General features: G+C 46.5%; 1 protein-coding gene across 1 annotated transcript in view; it reads left to right on the top strand.

Moving 5' to 3' along the window:
* dlc (deltaC) overlaps positions 1-24,893 on the top strand; it is a 45,962-nt gene that overhangs the window by 1,024 nt on the left and 20,045 nt on the right. Inside the window, exons 3-7 of the mRNA XM_086080734.1 lie at positions 31-91; positions 932-1,189; positions 2,268-2,459; positions 2,557-2,726; positions 21,452-21,680. Of these exons, the coding sequence (XP_085936860.1) occupies positions 31-91; positions 932-1,189; positions 2,268-2,459; positions 2,557-2,726; positions 21,452-21,680 (910 nt within the window). The remainder of the gene's footprint in view (positions 1-30; positions 92-931; positions 1,190-2,267; positions 2,460-2,556; positions 2,727-21,451; positions 21,681-24,893) is intronic.

Genomic DNA, 24,893 nt, shown 5'->3' on the forward strand with positions numbered 1-24,893 from the left:
ATGTAAATGCGAGTATTTGCTCCCCTCCAGGGAACTTTCTCTCTGATCTTGGAGGCCTGGTCTGCCGAGTCTTCTGGCCTGGACTCCACAGGTACAAATCTGCCGCAGTACCACAGCTTCACCACCGCGGGGCGCACTCACACACTCGAGCAGCATTTCCCGCCTCTCGCATGCGCGCCAGTTTCTTGCTCCTTGATGATGATTTTTTAGCAGGGTTGACACGAACACATTTTCAACAGCGGTTGCTGCATATTTTCATGGCGTTCTAAAAAACGTTTGTGGCCCGACTTCGAGTGCTCAACTCTTGCATAGTCACTGATACCGATACCAAGCACTGATATCACTCATATTTTTTTATACATAAAAAAAAAGAAAAAACAGATGATTTTAAAGATTGGCCTTTGAATGTCCCAATTTGGCATTTTCTGTAAAATTGCATAAATGATATCCTATAAATGATGGCTCGGCATGGGTGAGTACCGAAACCCGGTGTCAGGATTGGGCCTTATTTCAAGGTATTCAGTACTCGATACTGATATCGGCTGCCCTCTTGTGGACGTTTTATGATCAGGAACGAGAAAATGAGGAACTTTGAAGGAAAAATGTTCTATTGGGATAATAGATGTCTTACTTTAAAATGTCTTTTTTTGTTGTTGTTGCAAAAGTATGAGTAGTATCAGTACTCGGTGTTGGTATCAGTGACTTCTTGACTTGAGTCCGTGTCTGGTATTGGTCTGAAAAAAACGTCATCACGAGCATCCCTCTTAACGGACATCGTCGGACATCTTGAGGAAACAACGAAGGATCGTTGCGCTCGACAAAACAAACGACAACAACACAAAACCTCGATTCCAAACCGTGTCGTCACGTGTGGCGCTTATTTGGCCGGCGACATTGAGGTGGGCGTTGACTCCGCCCCTTTTTTCCTCAGAGAAGCAGAACAACCTGATGGTCCGCGTGGCGACGCGGCGGCAGCTGCGTGTGGGCGAGGATTGGTCGCCGGACGTCCACTTGGGCCAACATGGCCGCCTGCGTTTCTCCTACCGCGCCGCGTGCGACCAACACTACCACGGCGACGGCTGCGCCGCCTACTGCCGCCCGCGAAACGACACCTTCGGACACTACACCTGCCAGAGCGACGGACAACGCCGCTGCCTGGACGGGTGGGCGGGGCAATACTGCGCGCAGCGTGAGTCCACTCGCAGCTCGTCTTCTCTTAACACGCAGAATTCGTAACAGAATTAAGTTCGATGGTGTTTGTACGCGTATCAGCAATTTCAATTCCGCTTCCTGTTACTCGCATTTCATGTGCAATTCCGCTTCCTGTTTGCCGTCTCCATTCAAATTCAACAAGGAAATTCTTAATACCTTTCAGACTTTTGTTCAGCGCCAAAATAAATCCAAAATCTGATGAACGAAAGATGAAAAAATCCCAACGTAGCATTTTGTCTTCAAATTCATGTCGATTGTTTTTCAAATGTTCGTCGTCAACGTCGTTCCGATTGCGCTGCTCCGATTATCAAGAAAATATTCATCACGATTATTCTGGTAATAATTGAAATTTTGGTACAAAACAAGAAAAGGGTTAAAAATATGAAGACAAATAAAATTCGGAAGTATTCAAGTTCCTTTTGGATGAAACTAAATGTATGAATATATTTTTTAATTTTTTATTGTAGCACTTTGAGATCTCTTGTAGATGTAAAGTACGTTACAAATACAATTTATTATGATTATTATTAAATGAGTTATTTTAACATTTAAAAAGGTGCAAAAGTATACATTTAAATAACTCAAAATTTTGTTTTAATCTTTTTTTTATGATTTTGATTATGATTATGATAATTGAATTTGGATTGATTGCGCAACCCTAAACTCCGACTTGTTGAACGGACGCCGCCGGCTATCGTCCCCTCGTTTCCCTCCTTTTCGCCAACGTTTCTCACGAGTCATCCCACGCGCACATGTGCGTGCGTGGGTGCGTGCGTGTGCGTGCAAGTGATGGCCTCCTTTGTTCTGGGCCCGGCCCACAATGGGTCCCGCCAGCGGCCCCGGCCGGGCCGGAACACGCGCTGAGCTTAATTCGCGCTGCCGGCCGTGAAAAGAGACGACATGTCGCGTTTGTTGCGCGGGTCGGTCAGCTGCTCGTCTCCACATGCATGCGTGTGTGTGTGTTTGTCCTGTTGTTGTTGTTTGTCGGGGTACCCCCCCCCCCCTCACCCACGCACCCCGTGACTGACGTGTGTGGTCTGGCGCCCCCCCACCAGCCATCTGCGCTTCGGGCTGCAGCGCCGCGCACGGCTTCTGCGAGTCCCCCGGCGAGTGCGCGTGCCGGCAGGGCTGGCAGGGCGAACGTTGCGACGAGTGCACGCGCCACCCGGGATGCGTGCACGGAACCTGCCGGCAGCCGTGGCAGTGCGACTGCCAGGAGGGCTGGGGCGGACTCTACTGCGACCAGGGTGAGTGCCGGGCAAACGCGGGGACTGCGGCGGGAAGCCCCCGACCTGACTGATGGCCCCTTTTTTTTGTTGCCCCCCCCCCCCCCTTAAAAAAAAGACCTCAACTACTGCACCAACCACAAGCCGTGCCAGAACGGGGCGTCGTGCACCAACACGGGTCAGGGCAGCTACACGTGCGCCTGCAGGCCGGGATTCAGCGGAAACAACTGCGAGGTCCGCAGCAACCTGTGCCACAGCGCCCCCTGCAGGAATGGAGGCAGCTGCAAGGTAAGCCCACGTCCGTCCGTCAGCCTTTCCATTGTGCTAAACCTCTTCTGAGCGAGAGGCGGGGTCTTTTCTCGACGGGTCTCCAACCGTGTAGACAACAAAAAGGTGACAAATGTCGGGGTCCAAAAGTGACAAACACAGAAAAGCAGCGGTCGCCAACGTCTGTCAGGTCTCGTCAAAAACAATGGACAGGTAGGTCAGCACTTCAGGCGGCAGCTGAAGTCCGATTGTTGGTCTCCGGCGCCGCCGTCGGTGCTGCCGCTCCCCTTTTGGGTGCCCGAAGCTCAAACGTGTGACGCCGCCCCCATTTTTATCATTTGCATGCCTTAAAGACCCAAGCCCAACTTTTGTTGCGCCGCAGACGGACGGGTTCAAACAAGCATTTGCAATTCACGCGGGTCGGAGCCGTCCAAAGATTGATAGGACACCATCGACGGCTTTGGTCCGGTGGCGGCGCGGCTCCTTCGTAGCGGCTAAAGTGCTAACGTCGCTGCTTCCTTTTCAAATGTTGCTCCATTCGCTCGTTGTCTTTTTGAGTCGTCGCCTTGCGCAACATCATTTGCATATTTACATATTCATTGACTTCACGAGATAGCGCCCCAAAAGTGACGGGGACGAACGATCTGCCGAATTTGACGTCACGTCCGCAATCCTTGACGCCGGAAGACGGCGAGTCTTTTGAAGAAAAAGAATCCCAAGAAGAAGATTTCGATGACGCGCTTTGAAAAACAGACGTCGTCAAAAAAACAACAACGCCAAAGCACTTGAATGAGAATTGTTGATGGAAGACGATCCTGCTCGCCTTTCCCATTTTGATTTCAACTTTACGAGGTCGTAATCATCGCCCCTTTTTTGGTGTGTGTTTTTCTTTTTCTTTTTTGCTGTGGCGCAGTTCGCACGTCTGCCTCTCGGTCCCGGGGACGTGAGATGGAATCCGGGCTCGAACCTTCCTGGGCGGAGTTTGCATGTCCTCCCCGCGCCTGCGTGGCTTTTCTGCGGGTTCTCCGCTTTCCTCCCACATTCCGTAAGGAAAGCGGCATGTTAGCTCCGTTCAAGTGTCCCCGGGTGCGATTGTGAGTGTGGCTGCTTGTTCGTCTGTGCTGCCCCAAGACAGCTGGGATAGGCTCCAGCATTCCTGCGACCCTTGTGAGGAATAAGCGCGTCAGGAAATGGATGGATTTAAAAAAAAATACCGTAATAGTGTGTTTTCACTTATTTATCTATTTTATTATTATTGTTCCCTCACTTTTTTGCGGGTGTTTCGTTCCCCTCCCACGTGCCGTAGGATATAAACAAACAAAAATCTGTATTTGGGTTCTGCTTCGACTGAGCCATAACGAAGCCCATCACAATTCCCAGCCTTTGGAACACTTGCCAACTTTGTAAACATAAAAATAAAAATAGCAGCATACGTAAAGAATACAGTCAAGCCAGGAGGGGGCGGAGTTAATAATAAAGCTGCACCCCAAGATGAACCCCGGGATTTATGAATTTCAGACCCAAATCTGTAATATCGTGAATCCGCCATAAACGAACTGCGAAGTCGCGAGGGACAACTCAATATTTCATTTAACCACAAACTGGTAAAAAAAAACGAAAAAAAGTTTTGGGTCCGGAACGGATCGACGCCATTTGCATTCGTTTCAATTCGATTCAACTCACTTCAGTCTGATATCGATTCGTTATGAACATCAAATCTGAAATGTCATGACATGACAAAAAAAAAACTCCACAAATATGAATTTCCAAAGTCCATTTTAACACGTGTTAATTGTAAATCTAAATTTGAAAAGATTGTGAATTGTCTAAAAGTCGTGTCTTTCATAAACGTAAGAAAATGCTTTGAAATTCACGTGAACAGAAAATTCAAGAAAACCTTTCAAATTCAATTTTCTTAAGAATTGATGTGAAAAAGAGATTCAAACAATCAATATTGGGCTTGGAAAGGAAAAATGCATTTGAAACGGATGATTGAATTTTCGAAATGTCGTCGTCGTCACGCGGACGTCATCACGCGGGCGTCGTCACGCGAGGTCGCCGATGGTTCGGACAAATCGCCAAGCGTTCGTTCCTTTGCATCTTCGGAAAGAAAAAGACAAAAGTGCATTCAAGGTCGTCGCAGCATCACGGAGTCGCTTTTGCGGGCCGCACAACTTGGCCCCGCTTGGCCTCCGTTGCGTTTCCATTACAAGACAAACGGTGCCGGATTGAAGTCTCAAGCGCGCATGACGCAAGCCTGCGCCCGACGCGGCGCACAACGTTTGACGAGTCGTTTTCAAAAGCACGACTTGCCGTTTGCGTGACGTCGCATCGAAAGGACGCGAGCTCATCCGAGAATTGCTCTCGCGAAGCGTTTGATCGGGTCTGACCTCGGAAGAGCGTTTTGTGGCTTTTCGCGAGCTCCTCCTTCGCGGCGGGCCGAGCGGGGCTGCGACGTGACCCGTCCTGTGATTGGCCGACGGACGCTGCTTTGGAAGCCGAGTGTGAAAATGGCGTCTATTTTGCAGCTCTGCTTATTTCCAATTTGATTGGCGCTCACGGGCCAAATCTCGCCTTGACTCGAATGTGGCGTTCCCAGCTGGCCGCCGCGGGCGGAGACTGCGGATGACGAGCCGTTGCCTCGGGGAGGCGAGCGGACGCCGTTGATTGCAAATGCGTTGCGATCGAGCGCCGGCTTTGCATGACGCCGGCAATCCGTCCATGCAAGTCGGTGGAAAACACGCCCTTGTGTGTGTTTTCGTGTTCACGGCATCTTGGCCAGATGTTTCGTAAACAAAATAGATGTTTGTTGTTGTCAGCATCGTATTCTTCACAAGATTGAAATATTTGTTTGTGGAGTTGAATGATTGGTTTTGGAATTTCATTCCAAAGGCAACTTATTCCATTTGAGTCCTCTTTTCCAGTTTGGTGGGAGGGGACGGCAGCCATTTTGAAAAATGGACATTTTCTGATATCAAGCGAGCCAAAAATCATCACGTTGTTAATTCACTCACTCGATTACTTTTTTTTAATTGTCTCTGCATGCAACGTATCGTCCAAAGCGCTCAAGTCATCATTTGGTTTCAAATAATATCTACTTTTGCTCAGTCCATGATATTACATCTGTGATCAAGGGCATGCGGAGGGTGGGCCGGGTGGGACCCCCACCCGCATCCGACTGGTGTATAAGGGGGGCATAAATGTTGTCGAACCACCACTTTGTATGTCAAGATCCTCCAATTGAATCTGATAGGCGGCAATGAAATGTTCTTTCATTTCAAATTGTAGTCAAGTCGTCAAAACGGCAATTTGGATGCTTTGCATTGATTTGAGCCCAAAATTAATCTGGATGGATGAACTCGACTCGACTCGACTTGACTCGACTTGACTTGACTTGACTCGACTCGACTCGACTCGACTTGACTCGACTTGATTTAACTCGACTTGATTTGACTTGATTTGACTTGACTTGACTTGACTTGACTCGACTCGACTTGATTTGACTCGACTTGACTTGATTTGACTTGATTTGACTTGACTCGACTTGACTTGACTTGACTCGACTCGACTTGATTTGACTTGACTTGACTTGACTCGACTCAACTCGACTCGACTTGACTCGACTTGATTTGACTTGACTTGACTTGACTTGACTTGACTCGACTCGACTTGACTCGACTTGACTCGACTTGATTTAACTTGATTTGACTTGATTTGACTTGACTTGACTTGACTCGACTCGACTCGACTCGACTTGACTCGACTTGATTTAACTCGACTTGATTTGACTTGATTTGACTTGACTTGACTCGACTCAAATTGACTCGACTCGACTTGATTTGACTCGACTTGACTTGATTTGACTTGATTTGACTTGACTCGACTCGACTCGACTCGACTTGACTCGACTTGATTTAACTCGACTCGACTTGACTCGACTTGATTTAACTCGACTTGACTTGATTTGACTTGACTCGACTCGGCTCGACTCGTCCAAATGTTTCGATGTTTTGTCACGATGGCCAACGTCGAGCTAACGCAAGATGTCTTTCTGTCCACCTCGTTGAGGACCATTTTTAAGAATTGCGGAAATAGACCTGAAGTGACTCGAAATTTCGAGGGTGCCGCCATTGCGGATGCGCAAGCGCCCCAATTGCGTAAAAGTGCGAGTGAAAAGAAATCCGAGGTTGCGCCTGCAACCAAACACGATCGAAGGGAAATCGAGTCCGGCCGCCATTGTTGCGAACGCGTGACTTTGGATCCGCAACGGACTCGGTGTCGGTCTCGGCCAATCGGAGCGAGTGACGGGCCGGACGCTCATCGATGATCGCCTGGTGATGATCACGTTTAACGTCGCCTACGATAAAGCGAAGGAAGAGTCGTCGCTTCGCTCGGCTCGAATCTGAAATGATTTTTCGCAAGAAAAACGTAAAGTTGGACTTCAAATCAAGAATTTGGTTTCCCGGGTGTTGAAAACTCGCTAATATCTTTTACCGCTGGCTCAGTCGCTTTACGCAAGCGTCCACGTGAATTCCCTTTGCCTTCCCTTTGCCTTCCTTTTGCCTTCATCACCGCCTCGATGTGTCGTTGTTTTGGGTTTGGTGGCTCTCCTTTCCTTTTTTTCGATGGCACTATTTTACAAACGGGAAACGAAGGCCACCAGACCCAAAACAAAGAGCTGACAGCAAGCATCGTGAAAGTCCGGTCTTGCGGGACCCCCAAGACCGCATTGAGCAAGTCATTAAGGGAATCCAAGCAACTATCGAAGATTGACGTATCGTTTTGAAAATATCGTCCATCGTTCTTTCTCTGCAAAACACCAGAAAGTACGCGTCGGGATTTCTTCCCAGTTTTCCAATTTTTGTCATCCTGTTTTCGTGGCTTTTGTCAAATCATGTAAAGATGAAATCACGTCAATTGTGAGTCGTGAAAGTTTGACTTTTTGAATGCAATTATGGAAATGATTCAACTTTTCAAGGATATTCACATTTTTGATGATCTGCAGGACGGGCCGATAAATGGTGATCATTTTTTTTTCATTCTTACAATTTCCAAAATCACAAAGACGAGAAATTTTCAGGCATAGCAACAATGAAGCACCCGAACCTTGTCGTGTCCAAAGTCGGTCCTCTCGGGCCGGAGTCCCGCGGGTTTTGGATGGTCCCCTTCTCCAACACACCTGAAGCTCATCCGCAAGCTCTGCACAAGCCTGATAACGAACCCGTTGATTGGAAACGGGTGAGTCGGAGCAGGGAAACATCCAAAACCCTCCGATGGACGGAAAGCAAAATAGTGCGGAGGAGAGAGGAAAGATCGTGGAAGCCTATTTGGAGTGAAAACAGGAAAACCACGAAAATCAGTCGCCCGCGCTGGCCGATCATTCCCGATTACTTTCCTCCAAGCAGACTCACAATTGGACATTTTCTGCACAAGTTGAGGAAAACAGGAAGTGCGATCGGTGCGACTAAAGAACATACGGTAGTTGGTGCGTCGGCCAAGGTCAGCAAGGTCAGCAAAGGTCAGCAAGGTCAGCAAGGTCAGCACTGAATGCGTGACACAACGTCTGGAGGAATTCCTGCCCGAATCCGCCAGACGCTGTCGCTGAGTGCAAAACACGCTTCCACCATTTTCTGTCTCCTCCGCAGGAAATTGCTTTCCATCCAAAAGGGTGACAATTCAGTGCTTCATTGTTGATATGCCGGAAAATGATCTGCAGGAGCTTTTTCACTTCAGTTGGCGATGTGCAGCACCGCCATATTTGCTGATGTCTCGTCGTCTCATTTGCGTAGCGTTGCGTCATACGATATAAAGATTGACGAGTCGCGAGATATTTGACGGCAACAAGCAGCGGCGGCCAAAACAAGCCAATCGCGTGATAGAACTTGACGTTCAAAAAACGGCATTTCTTTTGGCTCTCCGATGTCCTGTTTGCGCTTAAGTCCATTTCTCGCGCTTGAAATGTGCGGCAGTTGTCGTCCCATCTCGGCTTCTGACGCGTGCGGGAAAACTCGCGCCGCCGCCAAAGGGGCGTGACCCCGTTGACCTGCGAGTCGTGTTGTTCTAATACCGTTGAAAAATGGCGTTTTCTGCAAGCTTCATTTGTGAATATAGCAATAAATAAAAATGCTGCAGCATTTCAGGGCCGCAAACTTTTCGATAAGTTCGTCGTCACGGCTCATATTTTTCCGTCTCTTATCGAAAGAGGTAGAAATAATATTTAGTGAAAACGAGGCCAGCTTGTTGGAGCGCTTTTCGCACGTTTCCACGTCACGTCGTTGGCGCGACGTGGAAACGTGCGCCATCCACGTGACGTCTGTGCCGAATGGATGAAATGTCGGCACAAATGTCAACTTTAGGCCTCAACTTTCAAGTGGAAGGAATTTTTGTTACTCAAAAATAGTAATGCCACTTTCAAAGAACGAGAATCCAAAACGCGCTTTCAGTTCTTTCCAGTAGGGGGCAGAGTAGACAAAAATTGTACTCAAGTAAGAAAAGCATGACTTCAAAAATAACATTACTCAAGTAAAAGTGAAAAGTAGTCATAAAAAGAAACACAGGAAAAAAGTATCCGCTGAAAAGAATACTCGAGTATTGAGTAACTGCTTGAAGATGAAGTCTGATTTATTTTTCAAAACAACGTCATCAGACAATGATGTGCAAATGTTGGCATCTTCAAACCATAAAATAAAAATAACAAGAATAACATTTTGAGCTCAATCAGTGCAAGCAAAACAAAATCCAATTCATAAATTGTAGCGTAACTCGATTGCTCGTCTCGTCCAACAACCATACGGGACACTTTGTGAAAGCGGAGCATTTTTCTCGTCGTGCCTGCCAGCCTGCAACCGGGGCTGCATTTCCCGATTACAAGCCACGGAGCGCTTGCGTGGAAATCCGCTCGATGGAAAGCACGAATGCGGCGGCGGCGGCGAACGACTCCCGTCTCGCCCGTTAAGACCAGCGTTACGTCTTGTTGACATGCTAACCGTTAAAGATCCTCTAATCGGAGCTTTGCGGCAACGACACCAAAAAGATTTTTTGTAAAATTGTCCACTTGCAGTCTCCATATGAATGGTCGCGTATCGGAACGGCGTACTGCTTATCCACATTCGTTCTCGCCCCATGCGCGGACTCGCTAGCTAATAGCTAACGGGCTAGCAGCCAATCGGAGGCATCGCGTGTCACGACGGGCCGACGCAATTCGATATGTTGAATCTGGCGAAAACGTCCTCCAGACGCTCGCCAACGAGATTCCACGTCACGATACTTTGTATCGATCCATTAAGTGAGTATCGATACTTTTCAAGACCTTACATTGCTGCGCGACGCGTGCAGCGCCGTAGCCAGTCGTATGTTAATCAGCTTCACCCACAGGGGGCAGCACTGCGCCACCGCAGCTTAGAGAGACAAACAAACAAGAGTGTAGCCCGCCAGCTAAAATGCTCGCCTTGGACCGGCGGCAACCAAACGCCAACGGACGCTTGCCCTCTTCACTTGATCTGAGGTCAGAGGTTAAGAGTTGGGGCGGCGTCCGTCCCCGCCTCGCCGAGACCTCCGGGTGGCTTTCTGGGCCGAGCCTCGGAGGCCGTGACGCGGGTTCGGCAGCTGTCGCGAGGGGGAGGCGGCCAGCGGCGGGCACAGGTGCGCTCCAAGTGTCGATGATCAGTGCGTGTTTTCTTGAAGTTCCCAAAAAAGATGGATGACATTGAAGATGCAAGCTAATATCATTTTCATGATTAAAACAAACAAACAATGAGTTTAGGAACGAAATATGGATGATCCATTTTTTAAATACACGATTTAAGGTTAATACTTTAAGGAGCCCCTCTTCTGTATGCTCGATCATAAAAAGACATTTAAAAAAATTATAAATACATCTTTGGTACGCTGGTAATATTTCAAATCGAACATATTTCTATGTTTTTGGGAGCAAACGAGTTCATCAGACGGCGCATACCGACGTCCGTACTCGTTCCGACTTTTGTTGTTTGGAGGTCTTTACTTGAACCGGGATCCCGCCTTGCGGCCAAAGGTCCAATATGGTCGCTTGCTTGCATGGAAGGAATCCATTCAACACGAAAAGGCTCCACTGCATCCTATTGCTAAGCTAGCGCGCTAGCGCGTTGGAGAGACGTCCTTTCTGGGACAGACGACCTTGTTTTGTTGCTGTGTGCGATGAGGGAAAGGAAAGCTGGCAGCAAACGAGCGCACGATGCCTTCACAGAAGTCTCGGGTTCAGTACGTACCTCGCACCTTTTATGGTCACTGTTTCGGTATGAGTTTGTATTCCGGGAAAAAGCGACAACAAGTTCCAAGAAGCAGATTTCTCCGTTTATTTTCTTTTCTTTTTAGCAGACGGTCGTGGAGGTCACGTTTTGTCCGACATTTCGAACCCAAGACAATTTGGTCTCACATGCCAATGACCACTTGAAAGTACTCAAGCTTCGTTTACAAGTTTTTCCTTAAAAACAACAAAAAAGCTCCTCTTCAATGTCAGACGTAGTTTTCGGTGGAAATTCGATTGTTATTCTTGTTACTTCTCTAAAATAAAAGTTAGTCTTTAGCAAGATGTCTTTTTATGTCGCAAGCAAAACGTCTCCTTGCAAGTCTGGCCGTTTTGCGCTCCATGAAACAAGCGCACATTTCACACTGTGTCCATTTTGGGACACCGTAGAGATCCGTTAGCACACCCGCGGCTAGCGTTAGCACGAGTTGGCTATTATCCTCATCGCTACTCAACATTGCTCCGCCTCCTAAAAAAAAAAAACGAGCTCAAGAAACGATGAATCGATGAGACGTGAACCGAACTGTTTCTTAAAAGCTGCTCCGCTCCTCGTTTTTGTGTGCGAACGCGCTTAACTCAAAACCGTTTGACGCGAGAGTCAACGTGCAGCGTGCGTGAATTTGAAAGTCGTACAGTCTGTAACGGGCAAAAACATCATCCGTCGTCCATTGGTTATCATCGCACGTCATGACGGCCATGTTTTCTTCTTCCTGGTTTTGTCTACTGTTGGTTGGCAAACGGATTGAGGCCATTACCGCCACCTGGCTTGGAGTGCAGTTACTGCATTGAAATTGCACATTCGTCGTCGAGTGTTTGCATCGAACCGTGACGTTCGAACCGTCGCACCCCTCGTGGAAACGGTGCTGAGGCGTGCGTCGTTGATCCACTGGATGGTTTAGCCTGCGCGCTACTCGGTCGAGATGCTTCCATCTTGTTTTCCGTATCTGCCGATACCGATCCGCAACACTTCCACTTTATGAATTGCTTATGAAATAACTGAGAAACAATTTTAACCAACAGCTCCGCTCGCTTGCTATCAGTAAAGAAAAAACTCTTTATAATGGATTTGTCAGTGCAAATGGGATCGTTTGTGGATCAGGACCATTGTCGCCGATTCCCGATCCAATTTATTTTCCAATATTGGATCGGAGCGTCACTACTACTTGGTAGCTAGCTGCGGCGGCCATAGATATACATTAGCTTGCGCAAGCATTGACTACGTGATGACGCGCTTCTAGCCGCCATCTTTGGTGCGTTTGACTCCGAGTTCATTCGAACTCCGTGAATTCTTTAGCGATTTTGATGCCGATTGCTTTGTGACCAACGTCAGGGTTCCGCTTCACAAAGCCGGTTCAACAAACACCGAGACGAACCCTGAGATTGGCAACGTTAGTAGCATTTTCGCTAACCAGGACAGCTGATTTGAGTTGGACTTCCCACCACGCTGAAAAGAGCGCAATCGATGGAGCCCCGATTGGACGAGTCGCCGTGGCAACGCATTGTTTATCCCTCTCAACTGGAAATCTTAATGCGACCCTATGGCCGATTTGAACGTGTCTTCAGAAAAAAGACCCCATCGCTGCTCGAGTCGGGTTGAAGGTGAACATTTAAATGGAGTGAGAATGTTGTGGCGCCACCTGTTGAGTGGGAGCTCGTTCATTTATTCCGTCCGGGTGCAAGCCTGCGGGGGAGAAGCGCACTTGACGTAAGATGAAAACATTATGCAAATGAGGGGGCGGTCCTAAGTGTGTTTTGTGTTGAACTATCTCGGTCAATAATCGACAGTATGTCAGACTCGTGCCACAAGCTTGAGAATTCCCGCACGCAAAACAATGGATTGTTGTTCACAGGAAGTGATGTGACGTTCGCCACATTCAAGTGGTTGCGAGTCGTGCTGACGAGGGACGAGTTGCTCGTCCGTCGTCCAAACATTCCTGCTGAGTGTGAGTGAGAGAATTCCACCGTGGAAATGCAAATTGCAACGGCGAATAGACACGCTTAGGACCGCCCCCTCATTTGAATAACATTCCATGACACATTCCATGCTGACAGCATCTGCAGCATGAAATAAATATGAGAGCAGAGATTTTTATGGGTTGATTGAAATCTGTTTGTATTTTTATTTCCACCTTTATTTTTCTTTGTACTTTTATTTCGATCCATCCATCCATTTTCTGAACCGCTTAATCCTCACAAGGGTTGCGGGGTGCTGGAGCCTATCCCTCGGCGGGGTACAGCCAACACGCAAACTCCACCCAGGAAGGCCGAAGCCCGGACTCGATCTCACGTCCTCTCGCTGGGAGGCGGACGTGCGAACCACTCCACCAACGTGCCGCCCACTTTTATTTATTCGTTAAATTAAACAAGCTATACATAAATAACGATCACATTTTTGTAATCATTAATCACGATGAATCGCTTCATTAAATCGGGTTTTTTTAATCCGCATTTTTTGCCCACCAAATTTAAAGAGCACCCGTTTTGTGTTCATTCTTTTGACATTTAACGTTATGAAGATGAACATTTTTGGATCCGCTCAATTGCTCGTCCGGCTCTTTTTCTAATTATTACTTGCATAACTTGAAATAAAATAAAAAATGACCCCAGTAGTTTGACGTGAGCAAATATTCACCACACTTTTTCTCATCCAGGCATTTACATTTTCTCTCATTTGTCCAAACGTCATAAATGTGATCAAATCGGTGCATTTCTGTCAAAAGACAAATCCATCGAAAATGCATGCAAAAAAATCCGTCGTTATCGCGACGGAACGCCGAACGTGTCTTTCTCAAAAGAAAACAAATCATCAACACGATGAATGTTCCCGATTGATGTTTTGCTAAGCTAATGCTATCGAGTACGTGGCATCACATTCAATCGTGTTCATATTTCTGCACTCGTTCATTTTGTCACTTTCCTCTTTTTGTGTGAAATCAACGCCAGCGAAAAGGAGTGACGTTCAAGCGCGTCCATTTTTAGGTTCTCCACTTTGACACGTCTCACGTTTGGTGCCACGACCACAAACAATATTATCGGCGAGCCAACAGGACGACAGTTTTTTGTGTCGATGTCGTGGTCGGCCTGACTTTGTTCATTCCAAAATGGTGGCGCGTCCTTTTCATCCATTGGCGATCGGCAGCCCGACTGTCGCTTGGGCTCAATTCGCCAACTGGTCTTGCACTGCACATTCACAATATTTGTCTTTCTTCTTGACTGGATCTGCGGTCCGTGCGGTCCGCGCGGTCCGTGCGCTGTCAGTTCTGTCCCGGTTGGAGGCTTGCTCACTTTCTGAGTCTTTTTTTCTCTCTTCTTATTCTAACTTTGACTTGATGTGGTAGAAATCTTTTTTCACTGAGGGCCGCATACGTAAACATTGAGAGAGGGCGGGGCCTCTTACGAGAAAAAACAGGATTGTGACGGGATTGAGCGCCTTTTTGATATTTGTTGCACGCATGCTTATTAACTCACTCAGCTAAAGCGGGAACGAGGGATGCACGATAATATCGGTGGCCGATCATTATCAACAATTGTCAACCAATTTGACATCCTACAGATAAACCAATTAATAAAGAAATCCGCCGATTAACTCATTCACTCGCAGCCATTTTGACTGAAGCAACCCCCTTTGCTCCCGGCTGTTTTACTAGATATTGACTGATTTTGCAATGTCCACAGAATATTGTGTTCTATTGCTATGAAAACATGGAACCGACCAAAAGCAAGATCAGAGTCTCTTCTTTCATCAGGAAAAAAAGTACATTTCTATCAGTTTTTCCGATTCGCAGCAAGTAGCATTCGAATATAGCTAAGTTTCATCATTATTCACAAATCAGCTTGTTTTGCGACATGGCCCTGGTTGATCTCTTATACTCTGCTGACACCTGCTGGCCGTTTTTGTAATAACTACCATTACTTTAACCATTTTGTGCAGTTGAGGGGCTGCATCAATGTATGCTCCAGCATAAAAAAAAACATATAAATACGTTTTTGGGACCCTGGCAATATTTAAAATAGAGCATGTTTTTGGGAGCAAATGAGTTAATAATCGACAAGCCACGTTGGTGCATCTGTTGTGGTTGCGCCCACCTCCTCAACCCCTCCCCTCTCCTATGGTAGTATTGCATATTTGTGACATCATAATGCGCGCGACCTCGCATTGACAGAAGATGCGTCATGGCGACATGGCAGTCGCCAGAGTGGGGACTGCCCCCCCCAAAATGTGACCTTGACACATTTTTTGTGCAATTTTACAGTTTTGTTTTGGCAAACTCAACGTGAGTTGCTGGTTGCCTCGTGGAAGCCGCGATATTAATCAAATTGTTGCTTTACGCAATCTAGTCCTCGGACGCAAACTCTGTCCATCGTCTGATGTCAGACGTTGAACTTCCCCATCGGAGGTCGCGTCAGCCAACAACTGCTTGCTTTGTCGCTTCAAATTGTTAGCAAATCAATGTACGTCGTCGGCACCTGAAAAATCGTCAGTGAAGGTGATTTTGGTGCCTTCCAATGAGGTCCGTGTCTGAGCTCTGATGGCTCCTTGACTCGTACATCACTTTGTGAAAATTGACCCTGCAGACAAATTTCACATTGGTTAGGTGTGCATGCTATTGTCTTATTCCAAGTTTTACAAACAAGATCAAGGCTGCGTTTCAAGAATCGTCTTTCTCAGGAAATAAATATGTCCTTGATTTTCCACCGGGTTCCGTCATTTTGTTGATCTTCTCCTCAAAGTGGAATCTTGCTTCCTTTTGACGAGGCGGCCTCCGCAGACGGGATGTTGTGAAGGTACTCAGAAATCTGGACAGCAATCCACTCGTTCGCTGCCAATGACGGCTATGGACGTCACGTCGCAGTCGGTCATCGTCGCTTTGATCTCCGGATCCTGCCGCTGGTCCTCGTCCCGTCCGCCGGCTGCACGACGCGCTTCTCGGGCATGTCGGAATGTCACATCAAATGCCATCAATGCGCCTTCATTGGTCGCGATTGCGGCCTGCCGCGGCGTCACGATGTGCAGTCCAAACTTCTCAGTCGCGCCTCGAACTCGGTGAAGGTTAGCGCTCGCGGCGCTCCGACCGAACGATCGATCGGCCGGCCCCGATTTCCTTCATTGCCTTCAAAACAAACCGATCTTTTCTCATCTCCCTCCATCGAGGACTGAAAAAGTCAGCCGCCGTCCTCTTCTGCTGCGATGACGTTGATTGATGATTTTTATTTGCGAGAACGACTTCACGCGCAGTTAAAAGAACCCGTTTGTATTATTGTGTGAAAGCTGTGGCCTTTTTTTAATTCCTGCCATTGTTTGGCATCTATCGACTTCCACATAATTCATCCGATTCTCCTCATTGTAATTTTAGCATATTTCAAATATTTAGGCTTCCATTTTTCTTTTTCCAAATATTCCCGCCTTACCCACAATTCTCGATTTTGTACCCTAACTTTCATTCTTAATGGCAGATTCAACATGACACATTTACCTCATTTCAAAGTGATATTCAAATCATTCCCGACTTGATTCTTCAAACCGTACTTATTCTTAACACAACTTTCTGCTTTTTCCACTACAATTTCTCCATTTATTCGCCGATTCAAACCGTTCCAACTTTCAACATGCTCAGCTATTTGCAGCTCGTTGTATATTATTCCATGTCACGTATTATATTTCACATCTTTCAATATCATTCCAGATCATTCTTGTTTTTCATTTAATGTCTTGAGAAATTGCACATTGTCTCGTTTCACCGATATTTTTCAAGGATTTCCAATCAAACAGGAACACTGCTGCTTGTTATGAAAAAGAAAACACCAAAAATTGTCAGGCGTGACTTTTTAAAAGATCGGGGATCAGCGATCGGCCGGAAAATTGTGATCGGCGCGCCCCTAGTTAGCGCCTGCTCTTCGCCATCAGCCGTTAGCACGTTGGTTAGCCGTGTGTCCAGCCTGATGATTCGTGAAAATGGCGCCTCAATAATATTGAATATTTTCATCCAATTGAAAACGACTTCACATCAAACGTTCTCATCTTTTTGATGGAAAAACATCTTTGACGCACGACGGCCGCCCGCGCGTCAGCAAGTGGCTACTATGACTCCATGCTACGAGCTAGTAAGCTAGCCAGCATTCGTTAGTGGTCGGATTAGCGTTATTGCTGGAATGTTTTGTGTTGGATTAATGTTACGTTATAAACTTTTTGTAAACTCATCACGATGTCTTTGCGGTGAACTGCGAGTTGTCTTCTTTCCCAGCGACCTTGTGTCCACTTTCCTTCCCTTCCACTGAAATCAAGCATACCTTTTTTCTCCACTTCGGTGTAGCAATAATGTGCCCATAAATGACGTCTTGTCTTTCTTCCAGGCAAAGCAAATCAAAGCATGGCCAGTAATGCTTTACTTCTTCTTTTTTCTTCTCTTTTTCTTCTTCTGTTTTCCTTTATTTGTTCAAAAAGTCTTCAAAAAGTCCATCGCCAATCCGCTCACTAATCTAATTTAGCGGGACCTTTTTGAGCTCGTTAGGTCCATAAAAACACAGACGACAACGGCGAACGTGGGCAAAACCAAAGAGCTGTCAAAAGACACCAGGGACAACAAGGTAGACCTCCCGATTGCCGAGCAGCTTGGTGAAAAAATATCAACTCTTTGGAGCAATTGCTAGAAAAAAGAAAAGCCCGGAACGGCTCCATGGCCTGAAGCGAGCCGAGACTTTCTTTCAAAGGTTACGATACTGAGACGTCACGGCATAAAATCATGCGTCCCACGCAAGGTCAACCAACGCATGTCCAGGCTCGTTCGAAGTTTGGCAAAGACCGTCAGGATGATCCAGAGAAGAGAAAGTCATGTGGTCAGACGAGACCAAAATAGAATTTTGGGGCTTCACTTGCCACGTTTGGAGGACGAGCATCACGCCAAGAACATCATCCCGACTGTGGACGCGTCGTGCTTTGGGGCTGCGGTTCTGCACAGCGGACCGGAAGAACGGGACCGTGCGTTGCGCCATTTCGGACAACAATCTTCTGTTTCGCTCAGTCCAGCATTGAAGATGGGTTGCGGTCTTCCTTTTTTTTTTTCTCTCTCGTGGTCGAGTCTGCCAATATGACAACGAACCAAAGCACACGGCCGGCGTAATCAAGAAGCGGCTCCATAAGACGCATAGCAACGTTGCGGAGTGGCCTCGACGGTCTGCAGTCCGAAATCCAAAAGAAAATCTTTGGCCTCGAGACCTGAAAAGATTGAGAAACGATCTGTGGGCAAACCTGGTAAATGACAACAAGAAACATTTGTCAGCTCTGTAAATGCTGAAAAGCGATTACATTAGAACAATTATTATTATTATTATTCCCACAATTTTCCAGAATTGATTAATCACATTTTTCGACTTTTGCTTCTTCGTTTTTTCTACAAAGCTTGTAAAAAATATTTATTTGAGTAAAATCTTGGAATTAATGTAAAATCATCAAATGGAAAATATATTTAGAATTAAAGACGGTTCTAATAACTTTCTTTGATCCTTGAATCGAATTCTTCTCCTGAAAAATCTGTCGAACAAAATGATCAAAATGGACTCCACTTCGCAGGCCATCTTTTTTCTCATAGAAACCATTTTCAGAACTTCAGGTTTAGTTGTGACCGCAAGCAGCACATTTCAGAAAGGTTGACTTGCGAGGCCGCACGGCGGGAACGCGAGCTGGAAATTTTGCAGGAAATTTTGCGCGGAGACGGAAACGCCGAAGACGTACGACGGTAGCACATTTGTCAAAAGGGAGTTTGGAATTTGGGGTGCAAATGACTTGAGAGTTCTCCGACGAGTGTCAAGAAAGTAAAACTGAAAAGTCTACCCGTAGTCCATGTTTGTCCATTTTTGCGCCAGCGACTAAATTTGCTTACAGGTCGTAACAGGAATTAAATAAAACTTTTTAAAAAAATTAACGCTTTAAAAGGAACCTTGACTGTAATAACACATTTGTGCTCTATTATTTATTTAGTTGTTACTAACATAACGATGAGATTCATTTTTCAAAAATTTCCAGTTGAATACGTTTTGTAGAAACTTTATTTGGACGTATTGTTATTTACGTGGCAACGCATTCAGGCTCTCTGCCGAGCAATGTGAAAGAAAGTAAGTAAAGCCTCGTAGCGTTCCTAAAGAAACAACACGCGATGGGGAGAGTCACCCCCCTCCCTCCCCCACGTCGTGTTCTCGTCATTCACAAGACGCATTGAAGAGTTTTGATCGTCGCTTTAGGAACGCTACGAAGGCTTACCTTGCTTTCTTTATCGGCGTTTCACGCCGTTCGACGTCACGACGCACGGAATGCTTAGTGACGTAAATAACAATGGCGGCGAACGTTCAAATAAAGTTTTTACAAAATGTATTGAACTGGAAACGATTTTTGAAAAATGAATCTCAAAGTTATGTTAGTAACGACCAAATAAATGATATCGAGCAAACGTGTCATGACAGTCGGGTTTTCTTTTAAATCTTTGAAATGAATCTCCTGAATTCAGGCTTTCATGCATTGGAGATGGGAAAATATAAATGCAACAAACAATCTCCACACTGGCAGCAAATATCCCCAAAAGTGATTTCTTTCATTTTTTCCAACACGCCAATGTTGCAGTCCGGTCGGTGGTCACCGCTCTTGTTGTCCAAACAAGATTTACCGCACTGAGGTGGATAACGACAGGGCCTCCGCATTGTTGTTGTTTTCCAAGTGGCGAGCACGTCTGCCTCGCCGTTCTTGCGCTTTGCATTTGCATTGCGGGTGCTCAGGGTTCCTTCGCTATCGCCAAACAATGCACATTATACGCGGATTGCGGCAATTGTTTGCCCACCCGATTGCCGTGTCATGACGATGCTAACGAAGCTAGCTAACACCGGAGCCGGCGCGTCCTGGATGAGGATCTTGTTCCCTTCGAGACCCGAAGCCCCCGACTTCCGTCCCCCACAACTCCTATCCAGTCGCTTTTAGATGCTTCCCTCCTCCGACACGCCTGTTTGCCGATGAGCTGATCATTTCAATCATTGAAAACCGGCTCTTGAGGACCAGACTTGAGCACCCCTGTTCGACACCCGCTACCCGGTGGTGTTCGGCCATGTTGCTTCTCGAGGCGATTCTTTTTTGGGGGGTTCGGCAGGCGAGCAGCAGGCGGACGAGCTCGCAAAAACGATTCTTGTGAGCTCGCAGCCCACTTTTTTGTGCTCCAAATTTTCCTGCAATTGGAGCACAAAAGGTTCCGGCGGGCTGAAGCCTCAGCGAACCAATTGCATTTGGAGATCAAGCTTTGCTTCCAAATCTTTCAAGTGCACACGCGCACGCACACGCACACGCGCACGCACACGCACACGCGCACGCACACGCACACGCGCAGAGATTACAGAGATAATTTTTTTTACAGTCTTCAATAAAGTACAAAAAACAAGTCTATTAATATCGGCGCCACGGCCAATCCCAGCCTTCACGCTCTCTGATTGGCATGATAGCGAAGAGGCTCAGCTGGTTGCAACCTTTGATTACCCCCCCCGCCCCCCCCCGTACCATATTGTAAACTGAGGGCGCCTTGCGTGCCCAGATTGGTCCCAGTGTCGAGCCACAATTTTTCATCAGGACTTCCTAACCAGATGCATGACAACAATTTTAAATTTGCGCAAAATACAGGCTCATAATGTATTTCATTTTTGATAATACATTTATCAATACATGTAGAAAAGATCCCGTCTCCAAAGAGTTTGAAGCAAACAACAAAATAACTTGATATAATAATTAAAAATGGAGAGTTGCTTCTGATTTGGGTCGGGGTTGCCCCCCCCCCCCCCAACAAGGAAAAACATAGTTTTAAATATTGTAAACATATATATATATATATATATTTATATATTTATTAATTTTGTAATTCAAGCCACAAGTATTCAGCGGTCTGCACTGTAGTAGAGGAAATGTGTTTTTAAATGCCCCAAATTAAAGCAACACTAAGGAACTTTCAGTTTATGTTGATTATGGTGGCGCCATATGGACAAAAGTGGTAACGTTACGCCTGAAGGAAGATCACGTTTCCCATAACGACAAGCACATTGCATTTTTTTTTTTTTATTTGAGCTCAAATTGGCTTTGGCCTTTGTAATGAATGGGGTGAAGCGGGAAATGGCATATGCCATAAAGCAGGTTGTTGTGTGTGGCAGTGTATAATAAAAATAACACCATCAGTTTTGCAGATGCAAAATGGCCGCCTCATCGTGGCACTGCAGCTGACAGATCCCTCTGGTGTCTCGCAACGCTAAGACGCATTTGTCGTGTTGCTTTTCACCGAAAATCTGCGGACGGCAATTTGCATCTTCAGAAAACATTTCGCATCAAGACATTTGGGTCCTTTCGAACCGTTTTTCTTTTTCCTTTGAATGGCATCAATTCGTTTGATGATTTTTTTTATCATTTTTTTGTGTGTGAAGAATGTTTTTGTTGCTTTGCTTTCAGGACGTGTCGGACGGCTACGTGTGCGCGTGTCCCCGGGGCTTCTCCGGGCCCGACTGCGGGACCGGCGCCGTCCTGACGTGCGCCGACGAGCCGTGCTTCAACCGCGGCGTGTGCGTGACGGCCACGGCGGCCGGCGCCGGCGGTTACGCGTGCCGCTGCCTTCCCGGGTACGCCGGCTCCAACTGCGAGATGAAGGACAACCGCTGCAGAAGCAACCCATGCGCTAACGGTAACTAGCCACACGCTCAGCTAGCATAAGATTGCTAACATTAGCCAAGACTTTTGTTGTTGTTGTTGTTGTTGGACACTGAAAGAAGACTCAAGCGCTCGGGAAAGTCACGAGTCGACACGACTTCACGACGTGCGCGCGCGTGCGTTGCTCTGTTTTCATGGAAATGGTCCTGCTCAACCTGATTGGTCAGTTGCGGGCGGGAAGGAAGGCAGGAATGCCGAGCTGGCAGACTTGTCATGGTTTCCCATCTTGATAATGACAAACAATGAACTGGTCGCCAGTAAATGTGCACGGACAAACAAACGACTGGCTGCCAGACATAATCAGCCCACGCATAGACAAACAATCGACTGGTCGCCAGTCGGCATGGGCCAATCTTTGATTGTGTTGGTGTGCAAGAATCTCGCGCTCTCGCAGCAATAAAATGTCCTCCATCGATTTGATTTTTAAACAAAATGGAGAATAAACAAGTTCAGAGAAAGAAAGTTTAACATTCTTCTTCTGTTTTAATTCTTCTTAAGTAAATCGCAGTGTCCCATCACTGGTGAGCTATTTTTAGAACACACCCGTAGGCCTTGCTGGCACCTTTTTTTATTATAATTATTAATTTACCGTCAATGAACAATTGCACATTAAAGTATTTTAGTGAGCGAGGATAGCGGATAATTAGTCAGGGTTCGTTCAAGGTGGCAAAGATGTTGCCCAACAGTTTTGAAAATTGGAACAAGAAACTGAACGTTTGGCGAGCGTTTGCGTCCTTGAACAAACCTCTGACAAAGTGACGAGAAATCTGCAATCTGTACATTTTTGCAAACGCGTTCGCCCCTCGGTGACTTCATTGACAGAATAAAAAAGCAGCCGTGCGCTGGAGTTAGCGCAGTTGCTTTCTCTCTCTCTCTTCCTACTACTCACCCCTCCCCTCTCTGCTCAGCCAAGAAGGACAAAAAGAAGCGTCTGGCCTCTGACCATTCATTTCAAACGGCTTATGTTGCAGCGCGCTTTAAAAAAAGCTTGTCAGCAGTGACAGACACTTTTTTGTGGTTCTTGGAAGCCGGACTCTTTTTTTTAAAAACGGTCAAACTGGCCCGCGTCGAGTTGCCAGCTGCTGTCAGGCGACAAACAGTAAATCCGCTCGCTTATTATAGTTTTGGAATTTTCATTTGAGTTGGTTTTTATTTCGTTTTAAGTTTTGGTTTTTTAAATCTATTTCGTTTTTGTTATTTCAAAAAAAAAATTTGTAACTGCAATACTTGAGTTTAATAATCACCAAGGTCAAATGAAAAAAGTAACGCATTTCTTACCTCGCCTTGAGTTAAATGAAAAATCAGCCGAGGCGAGCCATGGGGAATGTGCCACGGAGGAGGCGGGGCTCCCGACTTCCTGGTTTTCACACTTCGGCTTTGTTTCCGTTTCCTGTTTGCGACGTGTTTGTGGCGCTTCCGCCGACGGGAGCGCGCGGGTGGGGGTTCGAGTGTTGGAACGCGGCCACGTGTGGCCGGAAAGGACGCTGATGTGTGGAAGCCGGAGGTCGGAAGTTTGTCCGCAGCCAAAAGTCGAGCAGGCCAAAGTGAGCGCCGTCGTCTGACGGTGCTTTTCTATTGGTTGCTGCTCGATGACGTCACTTCTGCGTGACACTTTCAAACGTCGTTATTCCGGTCAAATAAATCACCAAAGACTAAAAAAATGTAACTATGCCACCAATTATGTTTTCAAATCATTTCAAGGTTCTTCACCAGCGCGGCCGATTTGGTGCGTTTGTTGACGTTGAGACGTCGCTTGAAATGATCGCAGATGAATTGAACGAGCTGAACATTTCGAATTTGGAATGGAACCCACAATCTGTTCTGTTGGCTGTGACATTTGTTTTGTATAGGGATTTTTTATTAGATTTTTTCTGGACCTTATTTAAGAAAAATGTTGAATTTTGGGTGAATCCGGAATTTTGCCATGTGACTTGAATGAGCTAAACGTCTTTTGTTGACATTTTTGGTGGTGAAAATGTTGAATTTGAGCAAGTTGAAAATCGTTCCCAAGATGAACGGAATGATTTACATTTCCAACGGGAGCAACATAATGCGGCGGCGCGCTGGCTGACCGGTCGGCATGTCCGTCTCCCAGTGGCGAGGACGTGAGATCGAGCGCTGGCGTGGGTTTTCTGCGGCTACTCCGGTTTCCTGCCGCATTCCAAAGACACGCGGATGCAGCAGGACGCGATTCATTGAGCGCTCCCAATTGTCCCTGGGTGTGATTGTGAGTGTGAATGGTCGCTGGTCTTGCGTGCCCTGCGATTGGCTGGCAACCGGTTCAGGGTGTATCCCGCCGACTGCCCAAAGCCATCTTGGATAGGCTCCAGCAACCCCGCGACCCTTGTCAGGAATAATTGGTTCGGAAAATGGATGGATGGACAATTTAATGCTGAATTTGCCGTTTGAAGGAATGATCACGATTGCGAATGAAAAAAACGTGAGTATTTGGAATGAGAAAAATGCAAGCCTCCAGGAAGTGATTGTTTGGAATATGTTGAAGTCGGAATGATGAGCATCGGACGGATTACGTAGAAGGAGATTTTGCATGTCAAGAAAGTGGGCTAGTAAAAAAAAATAGGAATAAGACAACACGATCGCACGACATCAGATTTCAAGTGTTCGTTTTCTCGACGGCAGAAATGCTCACCCGTGAATCTGTCAAATATGTTGCGCAATGCGGGGCAACTGGATTTGCTCAGAACTATCGGGCCCGTCAGCGCATGTGCGACAAAGCAAGGTGCAGGCATTTTCCACTCTTTTTTTTTAGCACATACAAAAGTGTAAGCGTTTCGACTTGGTTCTACTTCACACAAGTAACATTTCTTTTAGAAACCTCATCAAATACAAACGAGTGGACAGGACTTCCGTTTTTGAGCGCAATGGAAAAGCAGCGGAGGGCGATTTTGTGGCTGCGTATTATACATGAAAAACTGCAGTACACGTTTTTTTTGAAATACAAACCAACGCTTGGCCAACTTTTTTGTTTTGCGGTATAAGCAAAAAGTTGATGTACGAGTTTGCTTCCGACCCCGACTGATAGATGGAGGCAATAAATTTGAAAGAAGAATGAAAACAGGAAGTATTTCCGCTCTGCCTCGTTTTTGCTGACGATGACTGAACATGAAATCCGCTTCAGTCCGGCTGTATTTTTCATTGCATAATGTCAATCTTTGAGCAGGATTGT

Source organism: Leptonotus elevatus, chromosome 7 (assembly GCF_054856555.1).
Source record: "Leptonotus elevatus isolate MCC_2025b chromosome 7, RoL_Lele_1.0, whole genome shotgun sequence".
Lineage (NCBI taxonomy): Eukaryota > Metazoa > Chordata > Actinopteri > Syngnathiformes > Syngnathidae > Leptonotus > Leptonotus elevatus.